Source organism: Rhinoderma darwinii, chromosome 1 (genome assembly GCF_050947455.1).
Source record: "Rhinoderma darwinii isolate aRhiDar2 chromosome 1, aRhiDar2.hap1, whole genome shotgun sequence".
Lineage (NCBI taxonomy): Eukaryota > Metazoa > Chordata > Amphibia > Anura > Rhinodermatidae > Rhinoderma > Rhinoderma darwinii.
In genome coordinates, this window is record NC_134687.1 from 81,394,545 (window position 1) to 81,415,194 (window position 20,650).

General features: G+C 38.3%; 1 protein-coding gene across 3 annotated transcripts in view; it reads left to right on the plus strand.

Annotated features, from left to right (window-relative positions):
- TUSC3 (tumor suppressor candidate 3) overlaps positions 1 to 20,650 on the plus strand; it is a 716,299-nt gene that overhangs the window by 685,609 nt on the left and 10,040 nt on the right. For all 3 annotated transcript variants that reach the window (XM_075860043.1, XM_075860050.1, XM_075860035.1), the window contains 2 exons: positions 6,890 to 6,953; positions 19,373 to 19,447. In XM_075860043.1, the coding sequence (XP_075716158.1) occupies positions 6,890 to 6,953; positions 19,373 to 19,447 (139 nt within the window). The remainder of the gene's footprint in view (positions 1 to 6,889; positions 6,954 to 19,372; positions 19,448 to 20,650) is intronic.

Genomic DNA, 20,650 nt, shown 5'->3' on the forward strand with positions numbered 1-20,650 from the left:
CTTTGAGGGGTCTAGTTTTTAAAATGGGGTGTTTTATCAGGGTTTCTAATACATAGGCCCCTCAAAGCCACTTCAGAACTGAAGAGGTACCTTAAAAAAAAGGCTTTTGAAATTTTCTTAAAAATATGAGAAATTGCTGTTTATATTCTAAGCCTTGTAACGTCCAAGAAAAATAAAAGAATGTTCAAAAAACTATGCAAATCTAAAGTAGACATATTGGAAATATGAACTAGTAATTATTTTGAGTGGTATAACCGTCTGTTTTTCAAGCAGATGCATTTAAATTCTGAAAAATGCTATTTTTCAAAATTTTCTCTAAATTTTGCAATTTTTCACCAATAAACACTGAATATATCGACCAAATTTTACCACGAACATGAAGCCCAATGTGTCACGAGAAAACAATCTCAGAATCGCTTGGATAGCTTTAAGCATTCCGACGTTATTACTACATAAAGTGAAATATGTCAGATTTGAAAAATGGGCTCTGAGCCTTAAGGCCAAAACTAGGCTGCGTCCTTAAGGGGTTAAGGTACCTGTTCAGTTCTAAAGTGGCTTTGAGGGGCCTATATATTGGAAACCCCCATAAAACACCCCATTTTAAAAACGAGACCCCTCAAAGTATTCAAAACAGCATTTAGAAAGTTTTTTAACCCTTTAGGCATTTCACAGGAATTAAAGCAAAGTGGAGGGGAAATTTGCAAATTTCATTTTTCTTGCTGAATTTCAATTTTATTCCATTTTTTTCTGTAACACAGAAGGTTTTACCAGAGAAACACTACTAAATATGTATTGTCCAGATTCTGAAGTTTTTAGAAATGTCCCACATGTGGCTCTAGTGTGCTTGTGGACTAAAACACAGGCCTCAGACGCAATGGGGCACCTAATGCATTTTGGGGCCTCGTTTTTTGTTTTTTATTACAATATATTTTAGGCAGCATGCCAGGTTTGAAGAGGTGTTGAGGTGCCAAAACAGTAGGAATCCCACAAAAGTTAACCCATTTTGGAAACTGCACCCCTCAAGGAATTAATTTATGGTGGTTGTTACCATTTTGAACCCACAGTTTTTTCACAGCGCGTATTTGAATTAGGCTGTGAAATTTAAAAAATGAAATTTTTTCCAATAAGATGTGATTTTTTATCAAAATTTCTTATTTTCACAGGGAACAAAAGGCCCCATTTTGTTGCCCAATTTGTCCTGAGTGCAGCAATACCCCATTTGTCGTGATAAACTGCCGTTTGGGCCCATGGGAGGCATCAGAAGGAAAGGAGCGCTATGTGTTCTTTGGAGTCCAGATTTTGCTGGATTGGTTTTCGGGTGCCATGTCGCATTTGCAGAGCCCCAGAGGTATCAAAGCAATGGAAACCCACCAGAAGTGACCCCATTTTAGAAACTACACCCCTCAAGGAATTCATTTATGAGTGTTGTGACCATTTAGACCCCACAGTTTTTTCACAGAATTTATTTGAATTGGGCTGTGAATTAAAAAAAAAATGACATTTTTTTCCAATAAGATGTTGTTTTGGGAAGTGAAGTAACCAAAAAATTATGACTCTGGAATGGTTTATTATTATTTTTTTTTACGACGTTCGCCGCGCAGGAAAAATAACAATACTTTTGTAGTTCAGGCCGTTACGGACGCGGCGATACCAATTATGTATAGTTTATTTGTTTATATTTATTATAATAAAGGACTGATAAGGGAAAAGGGGGGATTTTTACTTTTGTTACTTTTAATTTTAATATTTAAAACTCTGATGGATGAAAGTTTCCATGTACTGTATATGTTTTCGAAGAAGTTTTTCATGTGTGGTCTCCTCTTTCACCAGCGTTTTATGGTAGGATTATATCTGTCAATTCGTATTGCAGTATAATTGTGATTTTTGGTAACTAATGAATTGTGCTTCTCCACTTTGTGACACGTTTGAAAGAAAGCATTTTTGATAAACCAATTTCTGTGCACATAATTACATTTGACGTCTGACTTTCATTTATCATGTTTTACAGATGTTTTATTAATTAAGATCTTCTGATTTCAAACAACCTTAAAATGGAAACTAATAATTATTGAATAGCCCTTAGTCATTTCAGAAATTAGGTTTTGTCATACATTGCATTTTCAGTTTATTACAATTGTTGCTGACAAAATAAATTACTATTTTTACCATTTTATTATATGCTCAAATATTGTTTTTGGAAAAACAACAGTATAATCATATTTTATAGAATTCACATTTTATATTAATAGGGTTTTATTCTCTGTGCACATCACGTTTTTCCAAAAGAACACTAAAGCAAGGCAAAATTTAGAAGCATGCACATCCAGCTAGTAAAGAATAATTTACATTTTATTTTAACCAATACATAATTAAAAATACTGTATATAGAAAGACAAAAAAGTAGTCCATAATAAGATCCACCATCAAGGTGTATAAAAGCCCCCAAATAATATTCAATTGTTGGACTATATACTGAACATAATATTGTGCTAGTAACTAGTGCAGTAAATAATAAAAAAAAAAAACACTATAGTATAACAATACTAAAGTATAAATACATCCAATATGACATCAAATATAATCAAGTACATATCTAGCAAAAACAGTCTAGCAAACAGACTAGCACCATACCTTTCCCCCACGTGTATCGCTTACAAAAAGTTTTTTTTCCAGGGATAAAAAAATAAACTTGCCCAAGATGTGAAAATAACAAGCTGCTCAATAAACATACCTTTGGAATTCCCCCGCTGCAGTTGTTCAGGGCCCTGATTCATGGCTTTTTACATGTTTGCATGATGATTTCCATAGTGACATGACACGGTTGACGCGTCACTGCAGCGGCTGGTGATCGGCTGAGATTGGAAGTTTATTATTTTGACATTTTGGGCTATTATATTTTGGTATCCCCAGAAAACCCATTTAAGACTTGAAATGTTCCAAATTTTAAACTTTTCTAAACTTCCTTTATGAATGGAAAAAACAAATTAGCATCATTATTGCTGGAGTGGGTTAATAAATGAAAGCTTAATTTTTTTAAGAACACAAATGAGAAGTGTACATTGAGCCTCTGCATGACCTTTTATGTTTTGCAATCCGTTTTGTTAACCTAGGTTTGGATTGAAGCTTTTTATTATAGTTCGACTAAAATGACGACTTATTAGAAACCAAAATGAAATCTGGAAATCGAATCGAGATCCCCAGATATGCAACACATTGTATTGGCATCTGAACTATTATTTGGACTAGAAGGCTTAGTGGCAAGCTTCATATTCAAGCTGTACTTAAATGTCTCTTGTGTCTGTATGACTAGTATAGAGCTTTATCATTTGTACAGTGCCACAGATCCAAGTTACAGCTAAAATAATACACTGTTGAGTTCTCCAGGTATAAAGTGTAATCTAATAGCAATTGATTCATCTAAGGACCAAGACCTTCGGTGCAACACTGAGGTTTCTAGCACCCCTGGAAATAAACCTTCATGTTAACAAATTTTTGCTTATACTTTTCTAATTTTTGTCTGATTTTTCTTAACATCAATTTTGAAGCCATAGAAAATATTACAGTTTGCATACAGATGTTTAAAAAGCTGAGTTTCTTTCGTCTGGAGTATCTCAACTGCAGCCATTTGTTGTGTGTTTACCAAAGGGACTTAGAAAAGCAGAGCTGTACCAGCTGGCCACCTGTAGAAGCTAACCATATGGCCTTGCCTGTCGTAATAAAAAGTCTAGTGGAAGGAAACATTATATCAAGCTCCGTTTTGTCAAACGATTGTAATGTGCTTTAAATGTTAGATGTAATGAAAATCTGTTACCTAACGGTTGGGTTTAGACCTAAAAGGTTTTGTAATGAGACGCCGATATGCTGAGAATGCAAAGTAAACTTCAGGACTGCTTTCCGACAGACAGTAAGCCATGTGGGATTCGGAGCATCTGGACTGGGACTATTGCAAACATTAAGTAAAACTGCAAATATACAGTAGACTGCACTTCATTTTTGTGTGCTAGACTGTTTGATTTCATTGTCTAACACTTCGGGATAATTAAAAAATGCTTGTTGGCCTTTTTTGAACTTTTTTACATAGGTAGATTTTAATGCTGTGTAAAATAGTTGTTTGATAAACTGCTAAAAAAGGACTTGATAGAACAAATCAAAATAGCTATACTGAAACCGCATGGCACACGGTTGTGTACTCTTGATAAGAGTGCTTCACGCCTGCTGGTCTTACAACCAAATATTAAAAGGCCTTACAATTAACAATCATTCAACCAGCATTATCAAAACAAACAAATAAATGTATTTGTTTAAATGGTACTAAAAAAAGCTATGTAAAAAGGAATATATATTTAAAAGTATTAACCCTTAACCGCACCAGGACACACCGGTACGTCCTGGGGCAGGGGAGAAGTATGGAACGCGCTGAGCGCGCTCCATATGCTGCGGGTGTCGGCTGGGTTTTACAGCCGACACCCAGGACTAACAGCCAGGAGCAGCGAACGCTCTGTTCCTGGCTTTTTAACCCCTCAAATGCTGCAGTCATTGAAAATAGGGGAGCGTCCCCCTTCGGCAGCTCTTCGCCCCCCCCCCCCCGCAATGAGATCGAGGGGTGACGGTTGTTATGGCAGCCCAGGGACCTAATGAAGGCCCCCTGGGCTGCCTTCACTGTGGCAGGGCTTAACAGATGCGTGTAAATAGGACAATATACTGCAATACATTAGTATTGCAGTATATTGCACCAGCGATCTAACGATCTCCAATGCACGGGAAAATAAAAAAGTTATGGCTCTCAGAACGTGGTGAAACAAAACAATTATTTTTTTTTTTAACAAAAGGTTTTTGTTTTTTTAAAGTAGTAAAATTTAAAAAAATCTATATAAATTAATGATATCACCGTAATCGTATTCAGCCACATAATAAAGTTAAGTTGACGTTTTTACCGCACGGTGAAAGACGGAAGAACGAAACCCAAAAAACAATGGAGGAATCGCAGTTTTTTCAAATTTGAACCTGCAACATTTTTTTTTCAGCTTCCCATTACATGATATGGTACTTTAAATGCTACCAATAGAAATGACAACTCCTCCCGCAAAAAATAAGCCCTCACACCACTCCATTGACGGAAAAATAAAAACGTTATGGCTCTTGGAAGACGGGAAGTGAAAAATGAAAAACAAAACAATGGCTGTGTCCTTAAGGGATTAAACAAATGTTTTAACTTATCTGAGGTGTTAGGAGGTTTTGGGCCTGCCTTCCTCCTGACACCCTCAGCAATTGCAGATTGTTATGATTTCCCCATTTTTTTTTTTATATACAAGAGACAAGGACAAGGATAACTCCATGCAGACAATGAAAGAGCCAAAATGTCACCTAGGCTGTAAAATATGAATTAAATATGATAATTCAACATCTGTATCATAGAATGGATTCGACTTTCAGGGTACTTTATTTGCATTTTTGCTACTTCAGGGTTATTATAACTTTATCCTCTCTGCAACTCACAGCCAAAGTTTAAATTGATGGCAGGAGGCATCATACAGTTGCCCTGCCCAACATACCAGCTATTTTTCCCCCCATCACTTCAAACTTAATAATAGTGACTATTTCAGTATTTCACAGCAGCACCCAGTTGTTTTATTGTATACAGTGTGTGTGTGCGTGCGTGTGTGTGTGTATATATATATCTATAGATATATATATCTATATAACCACAGCTTGCCTTAGTCCTCACGTGTGTTTGTTCTCCATTGAATCAATTCTCGTACATTTTCATAGGAAGTCTCGGTTTTGCAGGTGTGCCAGTGGTGTGGCTTCTTGCAGCATCACTACCAGTACTTTATTTATTGCCCTAACTGTATGAATTATTTGAGAGCCATTATCTTTGTATTGTAGCTCTACAGTAAAGTGTAATAGATTATATGACTGAACAAGGAGGCCGATCTATGTGCAGGATAAACTTGTCAAGAAACATTTTAGAAGAGCGCTTTGTTGTGATTATCGTTGTTTTGATCTGACGTCATAATAACGGTAAGGCCCTGTTCACACAGAAATTTTTGCATGCCGTTTGCCGCGTTTTTTGCTGCCTCCCATTGATGTCAATGAGAGGTCCAAGACATAAACGCCTGAAGACAGGGCATGTCACTTCTTTTTCCCGCGAGGCGGTTTTTCCGCTCGCTGGAAAAAAAACGCCTCCGCCTCCCATTGAAATCAATGGGAGGCATTTTCGGACGTTTTTTGGCGCTTTTTCCAATGGGGTTTCCGCGGCAAAACTTGTGTAAAAAAACTCTGTGTGAACAGGGCCTAAAATGTAAGCCTGTGCTTTTGTGACAAATAATTACATTCTTATTGCTACAATGTTTCTCTAAAAATATTTTTTTTTATAACTAATTCGTCTGTAATAATAGAATATTGTAATGTATACAGCATGCGGTTTTCATTCATTAGCTCTATTTAATGCAGAATAAATGGAGACCATATTGATTGTGATAATTATTGCGTTGTCAACCCCCTATGTACTGTGTCGTTTGTTATTGCAGGAAGGAGCATGAGGTGACGTGAATCACACGTGCTTCTTCCTGCTGCAACTGGTATATGTACCAGTATTAAGCTGGCAGTGTGTTGAATAGGGACAGAAGAGGTAAAGGACATCTTCTCTCACGTCTGGCCTTAATACATTGCCAATTTGTAAGCCAGTCGCAATTTATTTCCTCCTAAAACCAGTGACTGCATAGCACATACGCAGTGAATAGAGGGCAGGCTGACAAAGCGTGATTGGTATATTAAGTTTGCTGTTCATACAAGACTAGTAGGATAGATAAACATATTCAAATGTCATTTATTTATATGTTAACTGTGTTTTATTACTACTAATAATATCCAATTGTTTTCTTTTCAGAGTTACATTCACGGGAGCAGCCAGGCTCAGTTTGTTGCAGAATCTCATATAATTCTGTTGCTGAGTATCCTTCCAATCACATAAAATAAAAGGCTTTTGTTATTGCTCTGTCTTTTTTAACAATGACAAAAATGTTCTCCATACCCAGAAAGGTAGGTGCTTATATTTTATGGAGCTGGGACTATAATCGTAGGAATATGGATTGTTACAATAATATCTGCAATAATAATTTCAGTGGCATTCAAGTGTAAAATTCTTTGGAACTGTATTATTTAGCAGGACTAAACTCTGTACATGGCCCAAGCTTTTTTAAACAGAGAAAAATATATGATATGATCTGTAAATCCGCTCTAGCATATAAAGGACACACCACCCATTATTTACTAGGGCTTTGTTACTGGGCTTGTATGAGATTACAAAAAGAGAAACTGTGCCTCTCTTGTTCATGGGCTGTGTGTGGTATTGCAGTTCAGCCCTATTTACTTGAACAGTAAAAAATACATTTCAAGTTAGGGTTGGGCAATTAATCGGGAAAAACGAAACCGAAATTCAGTATTTTTTTTAAAAAAACATTCCCGGTTTAAACGGTATCTGCATCTTCAGGATGCAGATTGAATCCAATGGCAGAGCAGGGGGGCATAAGGTCTCTTCTGTACCATTCACTTTGTATCGCCTGACGTGAGGTAGTGACGTCATCACGCCTGTCTGCGCCGAGCCACACAGACTGGAGGATCAAAAAAAACTCCTCCACTCGTCGTTGGAATGGGGTTAGGTGAGTATGTATTTTATCATTTTTATCAGGCATTATACTGTGAGGGGCCAGCTATGGGGGAATTTATGTGTGGAGGGCATTTATAGGGGCATTATACTGTGTGGAAGTCATTTATAGGGGCATTATACTGTGAAGATGCAGCTACGGGGGCATTATACTGTGTGGGAGGCAGCTATTGGGGCATTATACTGTGTGAAGGGCAGTTATGGGGCATTATACTGTGTGGAGGGCATTATGCTGTGCAGCTGCAGGTATGGGGGGCATTATACTGTGTGGGGGCAGCTATGGGGGCATTATATTTTGTGGAAATCAGTTACAAGGGCATAATACTGTGTAGAGGCAGATATAGGGGCATTCTACTGTGGGGCACCTTTGGCAGCATTATACTGTGTGGGAGGCAGCTATAGGGACATTATAGTGTGTGGAGGGCAGTTATGGGGGGATTATGCTGTGTGGTGGCAGGTATGGTGTGTATTATACTGTGTTGGGGTAGCTATGGGGGCATTATAATATATGGGGGAAGCTATGGGGGTATTATGATGTATGAGGCAATATACTGTGGGGACAGTGTCATGTGGTATATTATATACAGTAGTATACAGCAGGCGCAGGGGATAACTATAAATTCAGTAGCGTAGCATGCAAATCGGGGATGTGGCATGCAAAAAAGTGTGTGGCCTAAATAATCGTTCATTAATAGTAATCGAGGTTACATGTTCAATTAGTCGTGATTTTGATTTAGGTCATAATCGCTCAGCCCTATTTTAAGTTCAAACATTCGCCTCAAACTAAGTGGGGAGGCAAGTGTAGGAGGTGAGGGGTAAACAGGCAATGCCACTTGGTAAATTATTGGGTTATTAATTTACTATCCGTTTATTTAAATTTGAAGCTTATACTTAGGGTGTGTCCTACAGTGACCAAGACTGATGGCCTTACTTTTTTTTTTTTACTTAAAGGGGTTATCCGGGGAGTAAAAAACTAAACAAAAACAAAAAATACCAACTTCCTCAATCACATTTATATCTTTATTCCAATACTTTCAATTAAAAATAAATATTTCTGCATTACTTACTGATCCCTGTTGTAATGCTGCAGGCATGGGCACACTTTCGGTTATTAGATGGGACTTGTGGTTTCTGTGTGCTTAGTAAACTACAAGTCCCGTCGTGCGCTGCTTTCCTCCTCCTTCCACCCAAGTACAGCGTGACCCCACTGATTACATAAAATAATCCTTGTGCTCTCCTGCAGTTTCCCCGTCCCCTCCCCTTCAGCCCTTGTACACCACACTTATAACAATGTGCATGCCGTGGGACCTCAAGTAAGAATAGATTCTGTTAAAGTGGACTGGTTTACTACTGCAGGAATGTCACAGCGCCAGCCCCCTAGTGGTCACTTGCTTTGAGGACACGCTAACGACATTGGAGGGAGCGCTCATGTGACACACTGACCCTTCTTGAGCTAGCGGTCATGTGACATCATAATGCTCCGACACCACTATCAGTCATGTGTCAGCGTGTCATTATTATGACACAAACTACAGAACTTCCAGCATCAGTGATGGCTTATGAAAATTTGTGAAATGATGCCAGACTGACTACACAAATATATAGGTAAGTAGGCTCAATTTAATTTTAATCAAATAGGCAATGATTATTTTGTTCCCGGATAACCCTTTGGTATTGGAATTGAGCCTGCGTTTTCTAAATGAGTTTTCAAATTACTATCCCACGTATTGCAATAGCCCTACTAACCTCAATAGTAATACAGGCTAAATTTGACCTCTGCCTATCTTTTTTTTCCTCTTATCTGGGTTTCAAGTCTGCTCACTGGTTATGTTTACTACCTGAATCCGTTTCATAAAGAAGTAGGGGGAATGGGGGGTACTCCCTATATCTCCCTGCCAATGCAGGATGCAGGGATTCCCTCACATACTACTCACTAAGGCTTCGTTCACATCTGTGTCTGGATCCCGTTTTGTCGGAGCCTTCTGTCGGAACGGGACCCTGACTGACACAAACGGAAACCATAGGTTTCCGTTTCCATCACCATTGATTTCAATGGTGACGGATCCGGTGCCAATGGTTTCCGTTTGTCTCCGTTGTGCAAGGGTTCCATTGTTTAGACAGAATCAATAGCATAGTCAACTACGCTATGGATTCCATCAAAATGACGGAACCCGTGCACAACGGAGATAAACGGAAACCATTGGCACCGGATCCGTCACCATTGAAATCAATGGTGATGGAAACGGAAACCTATGGTTTTCATTTGTGTCAATCAGGGTCCCGTTCCGACAGAAAGCTCAGACGGAACGAGACGCTGGCGCAGATATGAACGAAGCCAAAGTTGACATAAGGAGAATTCAGTACCTCGGACTGCCATTAGTAGGGCTTCCTCACACATATTTTCCCTTTCTTCATTCATCTACTTCTTTCTAGTAACATATACACTTAAAAGGGTACATGGGAAATTATGGCATATCTGGAGGATAGGTGGAGGTCCAAAATCTCTGCTGCTTCTACTCTGTCTTGTGACAATATCAGGCTAGTTTAAAAGCATAACATTGATCATGGGACTCCCATTTTTCTCATACATGGGGGTTTTAGAGGTGAGATTCCCACCTATCAGAAATTTGCAGAATATCCAATTCATGACATTCATCATAATACCCCTTTAAATATTCACTTTTATAATACACTGGACAACTGATGTTTTTCTAACTTTATATGAACATCCTGCTTGCCCAGAGGTCACAAAACAATTATAAAGTAAATATACAGTAAATGGCAAAATCAAATAATTGTATTGTTTTGTAGGAAAATCTATGCATGAAACTTTCCTGAATTAAAATAAGAATGTTGACATTTCTGTGGCTGTGAAGAAATTAAGTGTTTTTTTTTTATTGCCTGTTTTTTCTTTTTTGTATTGTTCTTTTTTATTTCATATACAACTAATGATGGGCATGAAATATAAAATAATAATAATAATAAAAAAATGCATGAGAAAACAAAACTCTATGTACAGAATTCTTACATATTCTTCTCTGTGGAATTATTTGCCATTCAGCAAAACTGGCTGAATTACTGTTATTCCTCTTGAGTCAAATGGTGAGAGCATTTTGTTGTTGTTGCTTTTTATTTATTCTTTAAGCATAAAAATAAACCAAGACATATACACAGCGCCTGCAAGAAAATGTACACAAAGAAGTGAACTAACCAGGCATAAAGCTTGAAAAGTTCACTATAAACAAAAGTTACCGGTATGTAGCACCTTGACATAACCGATACAGCTGACCACCCTTATAAATAGTGTGCTAAACCTTGAAGCTTTTCTTGTCTGTGTCTTTTGAAAATAGACTTTTACTGTACATAGAACAAAAACTTTTGACATTATTATGCATCCCTTTCCTCACTGTGAAATACTTAAAGCGTGCCTAACTTATCAGGGGACTTTTCAGAGCAAGCTGTCATATGTGTGTACATGAGGACTTAGAGGCATATCACTATATCTGGCCATTATATGACTTGTATCTTGCATTATCAAACAGTCCTCCCCTGTGCAGGCCATATCTAATATATATATATATATATATATATATATTCACTTGATGTTTGGCTTGATGGTAAGCTATTTCTGTTGACTACTTTTATTAAACCATGTTTATTCAGTACATATAAAATGTAACTGACTTTGGATTGTAATAAATGTTGTGTAGGATAGGTGGCGTAAAGCTGCTCAACTTTTGTCAGCATATATCGTTGTTTCCAGTGGAACCTGCTGACAATCTAATATTTAAAGAGGATTTCCGCTAAAAATTTAACTCTGGCCATATATTAGTAAGTCAAAAGTTTGGTAATTTTATTCACATACAGAGCAATTAGCATTTTTTTTAAAACCTTTTCAGGTAGTTCTACGATATTGGTGTCGTCTTTTAAATTAGCACACAAATAAAGCGAGCAAATGAATAGTAATTGCACAACCCAATAAGTAAAAAAACTAAATATTATTTAATTATGACACATAAACACACACAATTAAAACACCGTATATGGTAGTATCAAGGCCTGGTCCAAAATAAGACAGGTGACCAGAGACCAGCACTAATACAGTCCATAGATATACTCTAGTCCCCCCAGCAAGAGAATCAATTATAGTCAAAAATACAATGCAACAAATGGTACACAAATTTAATATATACATATATAAAGTGCCATGTGCATTATACAATACCAGCTATGGCTACTATGATCTCAAGATGGAAAAGCCTGTACGGGGTAAAAGAGCTGGGTAGGCACTAAGTGTGAGGCCGTCCTCAGTCCCTTTTCCCACACATATCGCAGAAAGGTCCCGGCTTCCTCAGGGGTCTGTTAAAACTGTGGCTAAATCAAGGATTTTTATATATGTAGCTGCAGGTGTAGTCATTATCTAAGTGCTAATAATTGATAGTTAATTAACATTATGGCACAATGGGTCATATGTGTCCCAAGTACCGGATTCTGCAGTCCTATCTTGTGTCTGTGTATGCACATGTGTGCAACAAGTACATCGGCATCCACTGTTCGGTTCTGGAATAGACCCAACCAGTGGATTGCCGTTGCAAGTCTGGACATGAGTTATTTCTAAATGCCTGGACTTTCATGATCTGTCTTAGCATTGCCATTCACTGATCAAGTCTGGAATAGACACAACCAGTGGATTGCCGATACGAAGCTGGACATGTGTTATATTTAAATGCTCGGACTCCCATGATCTGCATTAACATCTGCATCCACTGATCCAGTCTGGAATAGACGTGACTAGTGGATTGCCATTGTGGAGATGAAAGTGTTTTACTTGTGTCTATGTGCCTGGGCTTGCCAGCACATGTGCATAGTAAGGGTAAGTTCACACGTAGCATAAATTCTGCGGATTTTCCGCAACGTATTTAAACAAATCTCATCCTCACGCTGCGTAAATGCTGAGTGAAAATATCACTCAGAAATTGACCAGCAGTGCAGTTTTTTTAGTCCGCAGCATGTCAATTGTATTTGCGCAAACGCTCACTGCTTATTTGTTGCAGGTTTTGTTTTCCCCACCTAATTCAATGGGGAGGTAAACCTCACAACAAATAGCAGATGTTGCAGGGTTTTTGGAGGCTGAAAAGCAGCGATTCCGTCGCAAAAAAACGCAACACAAAAAAAAAAAATTTCATACTTACTCAGAATTCTTAGAAGAATGCTTCTTCATCCAGGTCGGCCTCCTGGGATGATGTTTCATCCCATGTGACCGCTGCAACCAATCACAGGCTGCACCGGTCACATGGGATGAAACGTCATACCAGGGCAGCAGAACGTCGGAGGGAAAAACTGCACCACAATTTGGTGTATATGCCCTGTGTGAACATATCCTGAGTATATGCATTGTGGTAATATTTGATTATGGCAAAGAACCTGGCTGAACAAAAAAGAAATATGTAAATAATACATAGTTATTACAGCATGGCATGAGTGGCTGCGTAAAAATAAGGGAAAGAAGAATAGATAGATGTACATAAATTATGGTGAGAAATAAAACAATTATACTAAAGCGCATAGTGTGCCGAGTGCAGTGCCATACAGTAGTGATATACTAAGATTATGCAAGTAAATAAGGTACTTCCTATCCAAAATGTGCTCATAAATAAATAAAAAGATGTCAAAAAGTGATTCGCCGTCACCCATGTCCGTTAAAAAAAAGGGAGGAGCATTCTTCAGACCAGGAGAACGTAATAATCCATTATTTAGGAGTATTACATAAGGATAATATTATTTATATATGACAGATGAATAAAGTGACCATTAAACAGAACATAGAAAATGGATAGAGCCAACAGTTATGGCCAGGATTATAGCCACAATAAAGAGCACCTAGGTTTAAACACAAACTATAGTAATGGGCACAATGTGTTGGCCTATAGGACACCCTATGTCCAGGCATTGCATTATTTAGGCCTTGTTCGCACAGTTTTTTGGCGTGCTTTTTCACGCGGAAATCACGCAAAACAATATAATAAAGGGTGGACTACCAGTTCATGGAGCAGACTATATTTGTGTGTCCATCACTTCTTGGAATTGACATGTCACAGTGGTTAACCAGGTAAAATACAGTAGATATAATGTTCCATATGGTACATCTACAATGGGTGGAACACGTGGATCTTGAAGTTCAAGTTTACAAACCGCTTTTTAATTTGTTACCAAAATTGACACTATGTTATCGACAGAATGACAGTAAATCATCGCTTTTAGAAAAGCTTATTCAAAAGGGGCATATTTCTATGTTCCCACATTGGTGTACCCATGAGAACTTCACTTTCTGGGAGGCACGGAACATAGGGACCTTTATACTGACGGGTCTCTCTTAAATCTCTGTTTTGATGAAGGAGAACTTTGATTTGCCCAGGACCTCCTTCTTCAGAGACTTACAGTTTAGATACACATTTCGCAGCCAATTTTCTAATATGGAATGTCCAATCTCTCAGTAGCCATTAAGTAAGTACTGGATGTTCTGACTGACATACTGATGACGCCTATACCCCAGAAGTGTGTCTATTAGGCATCCTAGATGATTCTATTTGACCTCATCATGTATTTTCCTCCGGGAAATACTATTCTTCGCCAGAAAAGCAATTTCCCTACGGTAGATGGGTGATAAGCCTTTTTTGTTGACTGAAAAACGCAGGTTAACACGACCATCCCATATGAGAAATTTTGTATAAGAATAGGGGATGCCCCTAGATATTTTTCAGGGATTGCGATGTGTTGTGTGCATCTTCTGACCTTGTTCTCCTATGGGACCCTGAGACAACACCTATGGTTGCAAATTGATAGGCCTCATTAAATTGTCAACGGTGCTTTGAATATATATTTCTGGATAAATACTAATATTGATCTTGATTATTGCGTATGCGTTTTTGTAATGACATGGTTATTCAATGTATTATTTCTCATTTTTGGACATTTTGAAATGACCTCCCTTGCCACAATTGGTACAAATTGTTTCATTTGTATTACTTTCTTTTGTTTTGCTGAGAGTTCAATAAAAAAAAAAGTTTAAAAAAGAAAAAAAGATTCAATTCATCCCCACTGACCATCAATTCCTGGGACACAAAATGATGAGCTGTCTTTTTGCCGCCAGCCTTCCTTTGCTTCTCTCCAGAATGTGCAGGGCTGGAGGTGTTTGTCAGCTTCTCACCCCCATTTCCTCCTGTCGACGTAACATGGACCCTTGGGGGAGCTGAACATGGATAATAATGGTGAATTCTGGTTGATAACTGTTGGAGAACCAAACAACTTTTCAGTGGCAGTTACCAAATGGGTGTGGATTATTCCTTTATGCCTTTACACCCTGCCTTTGTAGGATGCTTTACGCTTTTAATATCATTATAATTTTACCTTTGTTGAAGTGGCAAAGAGCTGGCATTTATGATTGGTAGTCCATGTCTAGTAACAGTATCACACATGGAAAACTTCAACAACAAGATATTAATGGGGATTTTATGTTTGTTGCTTTTGGAAAGGAAAGCACATGAGCTCGGCATGGTTTTTCCATTGTTGTAAATGTTGCGTGTCCTAGAGATGTGCTCTTGAAATAGCCTTTTAGATTACAATATAGTGGAACATTGTCACATCGCGGTGTGTTTGTTATGCTTCCTTTCAGATTTCTAATATTGATTTAGTGATCTATGTTTTTTTTTGCTGACAAGGGCATCGCAAGGAGGCGACTCTCGTCTTACACACAATGCCTTGGTTACTGTAACATATTTATAGAAGTCAGAAGATGTTTCCCCTTATTAATGTGTAAATCATGTCATCTGCCAATAACATAATGATGACCAAGCCTGTCAAGCATCTAGAATCAATAATAAATTGTGTCTTTTGGACAAGTACCATCTGTCATCAATTCAGTGAGCATTCATTTGGAGATGAACAAATTTGGGAAACTCATTAATTACTTAGCATCATCTTCTCTGCATAATTTTAATGTATTCATCAGCTAATAAATTAAGTATTTCTATTGATTATTAGAGCAGTATGTATTAGAAGGATTTAGTATAACAAGACTAATAATAATTTTTCTCCTTAAAGGGGTTGCCTCCTGAAGACCACTCCTGTCCATATGCCTTATCACGGCATATGGACGGTATAGGACCGCTCAGGGCCCCCCTCTATATGCCAGAAAAGAGATCTGTATAAGAGCTGAATGACCGCCATGTAATACTTCATTTCCCCCGCAGTGGCCGCTGCAGGGGAAATGTCCGGCTAGCCGAGGCTACCCCGAGCAAAATAAATTACGCATGATTGTAGCTAGACCTATTTATATGTTGGTGTGCAGGGAATGCCTTCTGATTAAAGGAATGTAAGCAGAATGAGACACATTTATCAAATCTAACAAAAAATAACGGACTGTTCGTCCATAACAACCATTCACTATGCAGCTTTTATTTTTCCAGAACTGTTCAAGATGAGAAAGATATTCTCTGAATGGTTACTATGGGGAAAGCCAGTTTTTCTGTTAGACACTTTTGACAAATGAAGCGAAATGTTGAAAATGTATTAAGACTAGCGCACTCTTAGGTCTAGTCCACACAGAAGTACTGCGGATTTTCCGCAACATATTTAGTTGCGAAAAATCCGCAGCATAATACAGTAGCAGAGGAGTGGATGAGATTTCAAGAAATCTCATCCACGTGCTGCGTACGTGACATGCGGAGATTCCGCACACAAATTAACCTGCAATGTCGTTTTTTTAAGCTGCAGCATGTCAATGGTGGTTGCGGAATCGCCGGTAGTTTGTTGTGGGTTTTCCCCACTGAATTCAATAGGGATCTAAAAAAACAGTCAACTTTTGTGGCGGAATCACATCGATTACGGATACTCTGTGTACTTTTACGCAGCACATCCGCCTCATGTGAACTTAGCCTTAGTGTTGCACCAGTCTCTCTACCAGTGCAGCATGCATCAGATTCCCTGTTGATGAATATGTTGTAGGTGAAAAATAGCACCAGGTCCGCATTGATAAATGGTTAATGAGTCACGCTCCACGCCTATCAACTAGCCACGCCCTCTTTTTCAGAGACACGTATGTGTTGGAAAATGTTGCCAGGGGGCCTCGTAAATATGGTGTTGGTCCCAAATTGCATATTTTTCAGTCTCATTGTACCAGAAAACTGATGTAAATAGAGTGATAAATTTGCACCATTGTTCTTTAAAACAGAAATGAAACATAATACATAGCATATTTTCATGCTGAGATAGTTGCAAAAACACTTATAGTATTTGAGATATTCAATATTTGTGAAAAGGCTTTATGTTTCAATAAAAAAAAAAATATCGTAATTGTTTTTAAATGATTCCAGTTAATCATGCACAAAACTTTTTTTATTTGAATAACTTTAAAAAAAAAATTCCCCTTGTCTAGATATTACTGTTACATACTTGTTATGGCGTTTTGATTTCCTCTTAGAACGTCCACCTAATATGTCCAGTGCTGGTGATAAGAAGCTGCTTATAGTACGAAGATTCTTATTGACTGCCTACACAATAGCAGAAGTTTCTCTGCCGGGCGGTGACTAAGCTACTGGGCATATCTGTTCTCCGACACTGGACACGTTCGGTTAACGCCATGAGAAGGAATCAAAATAACGGGGCGCCGTTAGGGTATGTTTACACACTTAATAAAAAAACGTCTGAAAATACGGAGCTGTTTTGAAGGGAAAACAGCTCCTGATTTTCAGCCATTTTTTAATCAAACTCGCGTTTTTCGCTGCGTATTTTACGGCCGTTTTTGGAGCTGTTTTTCTTTAGAGTCTATGTCAAAATGGTTCCAAAAATGGCTGAAGAAGTGACATGCACTTCTTTTTTGCTTCCGTTTTTTTGCGTGGCCGTTTTGAAAACAGCCACGAAAAAAACGGCCCGTCGGAACAGAACGACATTTTTCCCATTGAAATCAATGGGCAGATGTTTGGAGGCGTTCTGCTTCAGATTTTTCGGCCGTTTACAGCTTGAAAAACGGCCAAAAATAAGCCGCGTGAACATACCCTAACAAGTATGTAACTGCAATACTTGACATTCAAATTGAAATATTTTTTGGTTTGCGTGATCAAACAGAAATTTGAAAATTTTAAATATGATTTAACCTTTATACGTATCACAGGTGCAGACACAACCCATTAATAATGTAATAGCAATTGCTCCATTACATGCGCCCGCATCTTTCATGCATAACACTTTCATGTTTCATGTTCACACGGGCTAATTTCGTCCGTTTTTCGGGACGTAAACGGCCAAAAAATGGCCGAAAAATCGGAGGCAGAACGCCTCCAAACATCTGCCCATTGATTGCAATGGGACAAACGGCGTTCTGTTCCGATGGGCCGTTTTTTTACGTGGCCATTTTGAAAAACGGCGTGTAAAAAAACGGCCGCAAAAAAGAAATGCAGGTCACTTCTTGGGACTTTTTGGAGCCGTTTTTCATAGACTCTATTGAAAACAGCTCCAAAAAACTGCAGTGAAAAACGCCGCAAAAATCGCGAGTGGCTTAAAAAACTTCTGAAAATCAGGAGCTGTTTTCCCTTGAAAACAGCTCAGTATTTTCAAACGTTTTTGAGTTTGCGTGTGAACATACTCTTACTGTTTATTTTCAAACTTAAAGAGGCTCTGTCACCAGATTTTGCAACCCCTATCTCCTATTGCAGCAGATCGGCGCTGCAATGTAGATAAGAGTAACGTTTTTGTTTTTTTTAAACGAGCATTTTTGGCCAAGTTATGAGCATTTTTATATTTATGCAAATGAGGCTTTCTAAAGTACAACTGGGCGTGTTTAAAGTTATGTACAAGTGTTCTCGAGAGATCACGCTGTGACGTCACTTCCCCAGGTCCTGCATCGTGTCGGACGAGCGAGGACACATCAGCACCTGAGGCTACATTTGATTCTGCAGCAGCATCGGCGTTTGCAGGTAAGTCGATGTAGCTACTTACCTGCAAACGCTGATGCTGCTGCTGAATCAACTGTAGCCTCTGGTGCCGATGTGTCCTCGCTCGTCCGACACGATGCAGGACCTGGGGCAGGAAGTGAGTGACGTCACAGCGTGATCTCTCGAGAACACGCTGTGTGTCTGTGCACTGCCAGAAGCTGGGTGGTAACGAAGAGAAGTGTATGATGCCGATTCGTCAGCATCATACACTTCCATTCACAATGCCCAGCTAGTAAAAGAAGTAAAAACGCCCAGATGTACGCACACAATACACGCCCAGTTGTACTTTAGAAAGCCTCATTTGCATAAATATAAAAATGGTCATAACTTGGCCAAAAATGCTCGTTTAAAAAAAAAAAAAATGTTACTCTTATCTCCATTGCAGCGCCGATCTGCTGCAATAGGAGATAGGGGTTGCAAAATCTGGTGACAGAGCCTCTTTAAGGAGCCATGTTAAACAGCTTTGAAATGTTTCAGATATTAGTCTTTTGAACTTTTGAGCAGACACAATGACTAGGGACACCTTGACCTGTATTCATATTTATTGACCACGATTTGAAAATTATGTTCACTATTTCAACAGCATCTAAAGTGTAAATTAGGAGCTCAATCTATAGTCGTAGTCTGACTTGTTTCTTTAAATTTCTTTAATATTTTTTTTCTTTTAAAAAAACAAACAAACCATGACATTTTAGGGATTCCTTAACAACAATTATAGATGCCGCAATCACCATGGGAATGGTCCTCCTCAATGAAGCTGCAACATCAAAAGGAGATGTTGGAAAAAGAAGAAGTGAGTATTTTCTCAGTAGTATTTTAAGAAAATACTGCCGTTTTTGGCTTTTCTTTGTTTTTATTCTGTAGCCTGTGGATCTTTAGACTAATATATATATATTAAATGTAGTATAGTAAACCTAAAACAGCTTTAAAGAGGTAGCACATGTTCTCAACGGGTTGTACACGATCAGAAAAACATGGCAGCTTTTTTTCAGAAACAGCACCACACCTGTCCACGGATTGTGTCTGGTATTACAGCTCAACTCTATTGAAGTAAATGTGGCTGAGTTGCTTTTGTTCATCCAGTCTTCTTTCAGGTGGCATGTTGTACATAGAAGTGAGGGCACACAAAATGTTAGTGGCAGCCATGAGAGAGATTTTATACAATAACGCTTGTCATTTAATTTGGGACATAAGTTGACATTATGTCATCACAATGTGTGGAGTTGCATTTTATTTGTGGAGACAAATATAGTTACTTGCCCTGCGGCAGCTGCGTCCCTATGTTTAGGAGGCTGTCGTTGGTACCAGTTGGTTCTTTATCCCTTTACGCACATCAAAAAAAATCACTTACCAAATATTATTAACGTTTTTAATGAAATATTGACTGACAGTGATTATGCACTTCATTTTTAATGCAATAAAATAAGAAGCACAAAGTGTGAATTGTTGCTCCGGAGTTACTACAACCCTCTTCCATCATTTTTAAGGGGCTTCACGGAGCAGCTTATTATCTTTATATCTGTACACCAGAGACCAGCGCTCTAAAAATGATGAGATTCTAGAATACAAAAACAATTAGGGGAATTGTATGAGTTCAGCGTTTGGACTTTCTTGCAGTCTTATTGAAAACCCCAGAGAAGAATTAGTGATCGTACAAAAGATGTACAAACCTAGCTCTGCTACATCTTTACACTATATTGTAAAAAAAAAGTTTAACTCTGTTTGATGTATATGTCATATCAAAACATCAATTTACAGGATTTAGGAGAAAATATGAAATGCACTTTGAATAAGGATAATACCAGAACCCGAGACCACAACCTATATGTTATTTGCATAGATTTATGTCCTAGTATAAATCCGGATTAGAAATAACCTTAGTTTTAAAGGCCACATAACCGTTTGGCTTTAGACGTCAATATGAAATGGCATATTCAATATCTTCTACACTAGCCTCATTATTATGGAGATGGAAGCACTTACTTTTAGCTAAGCC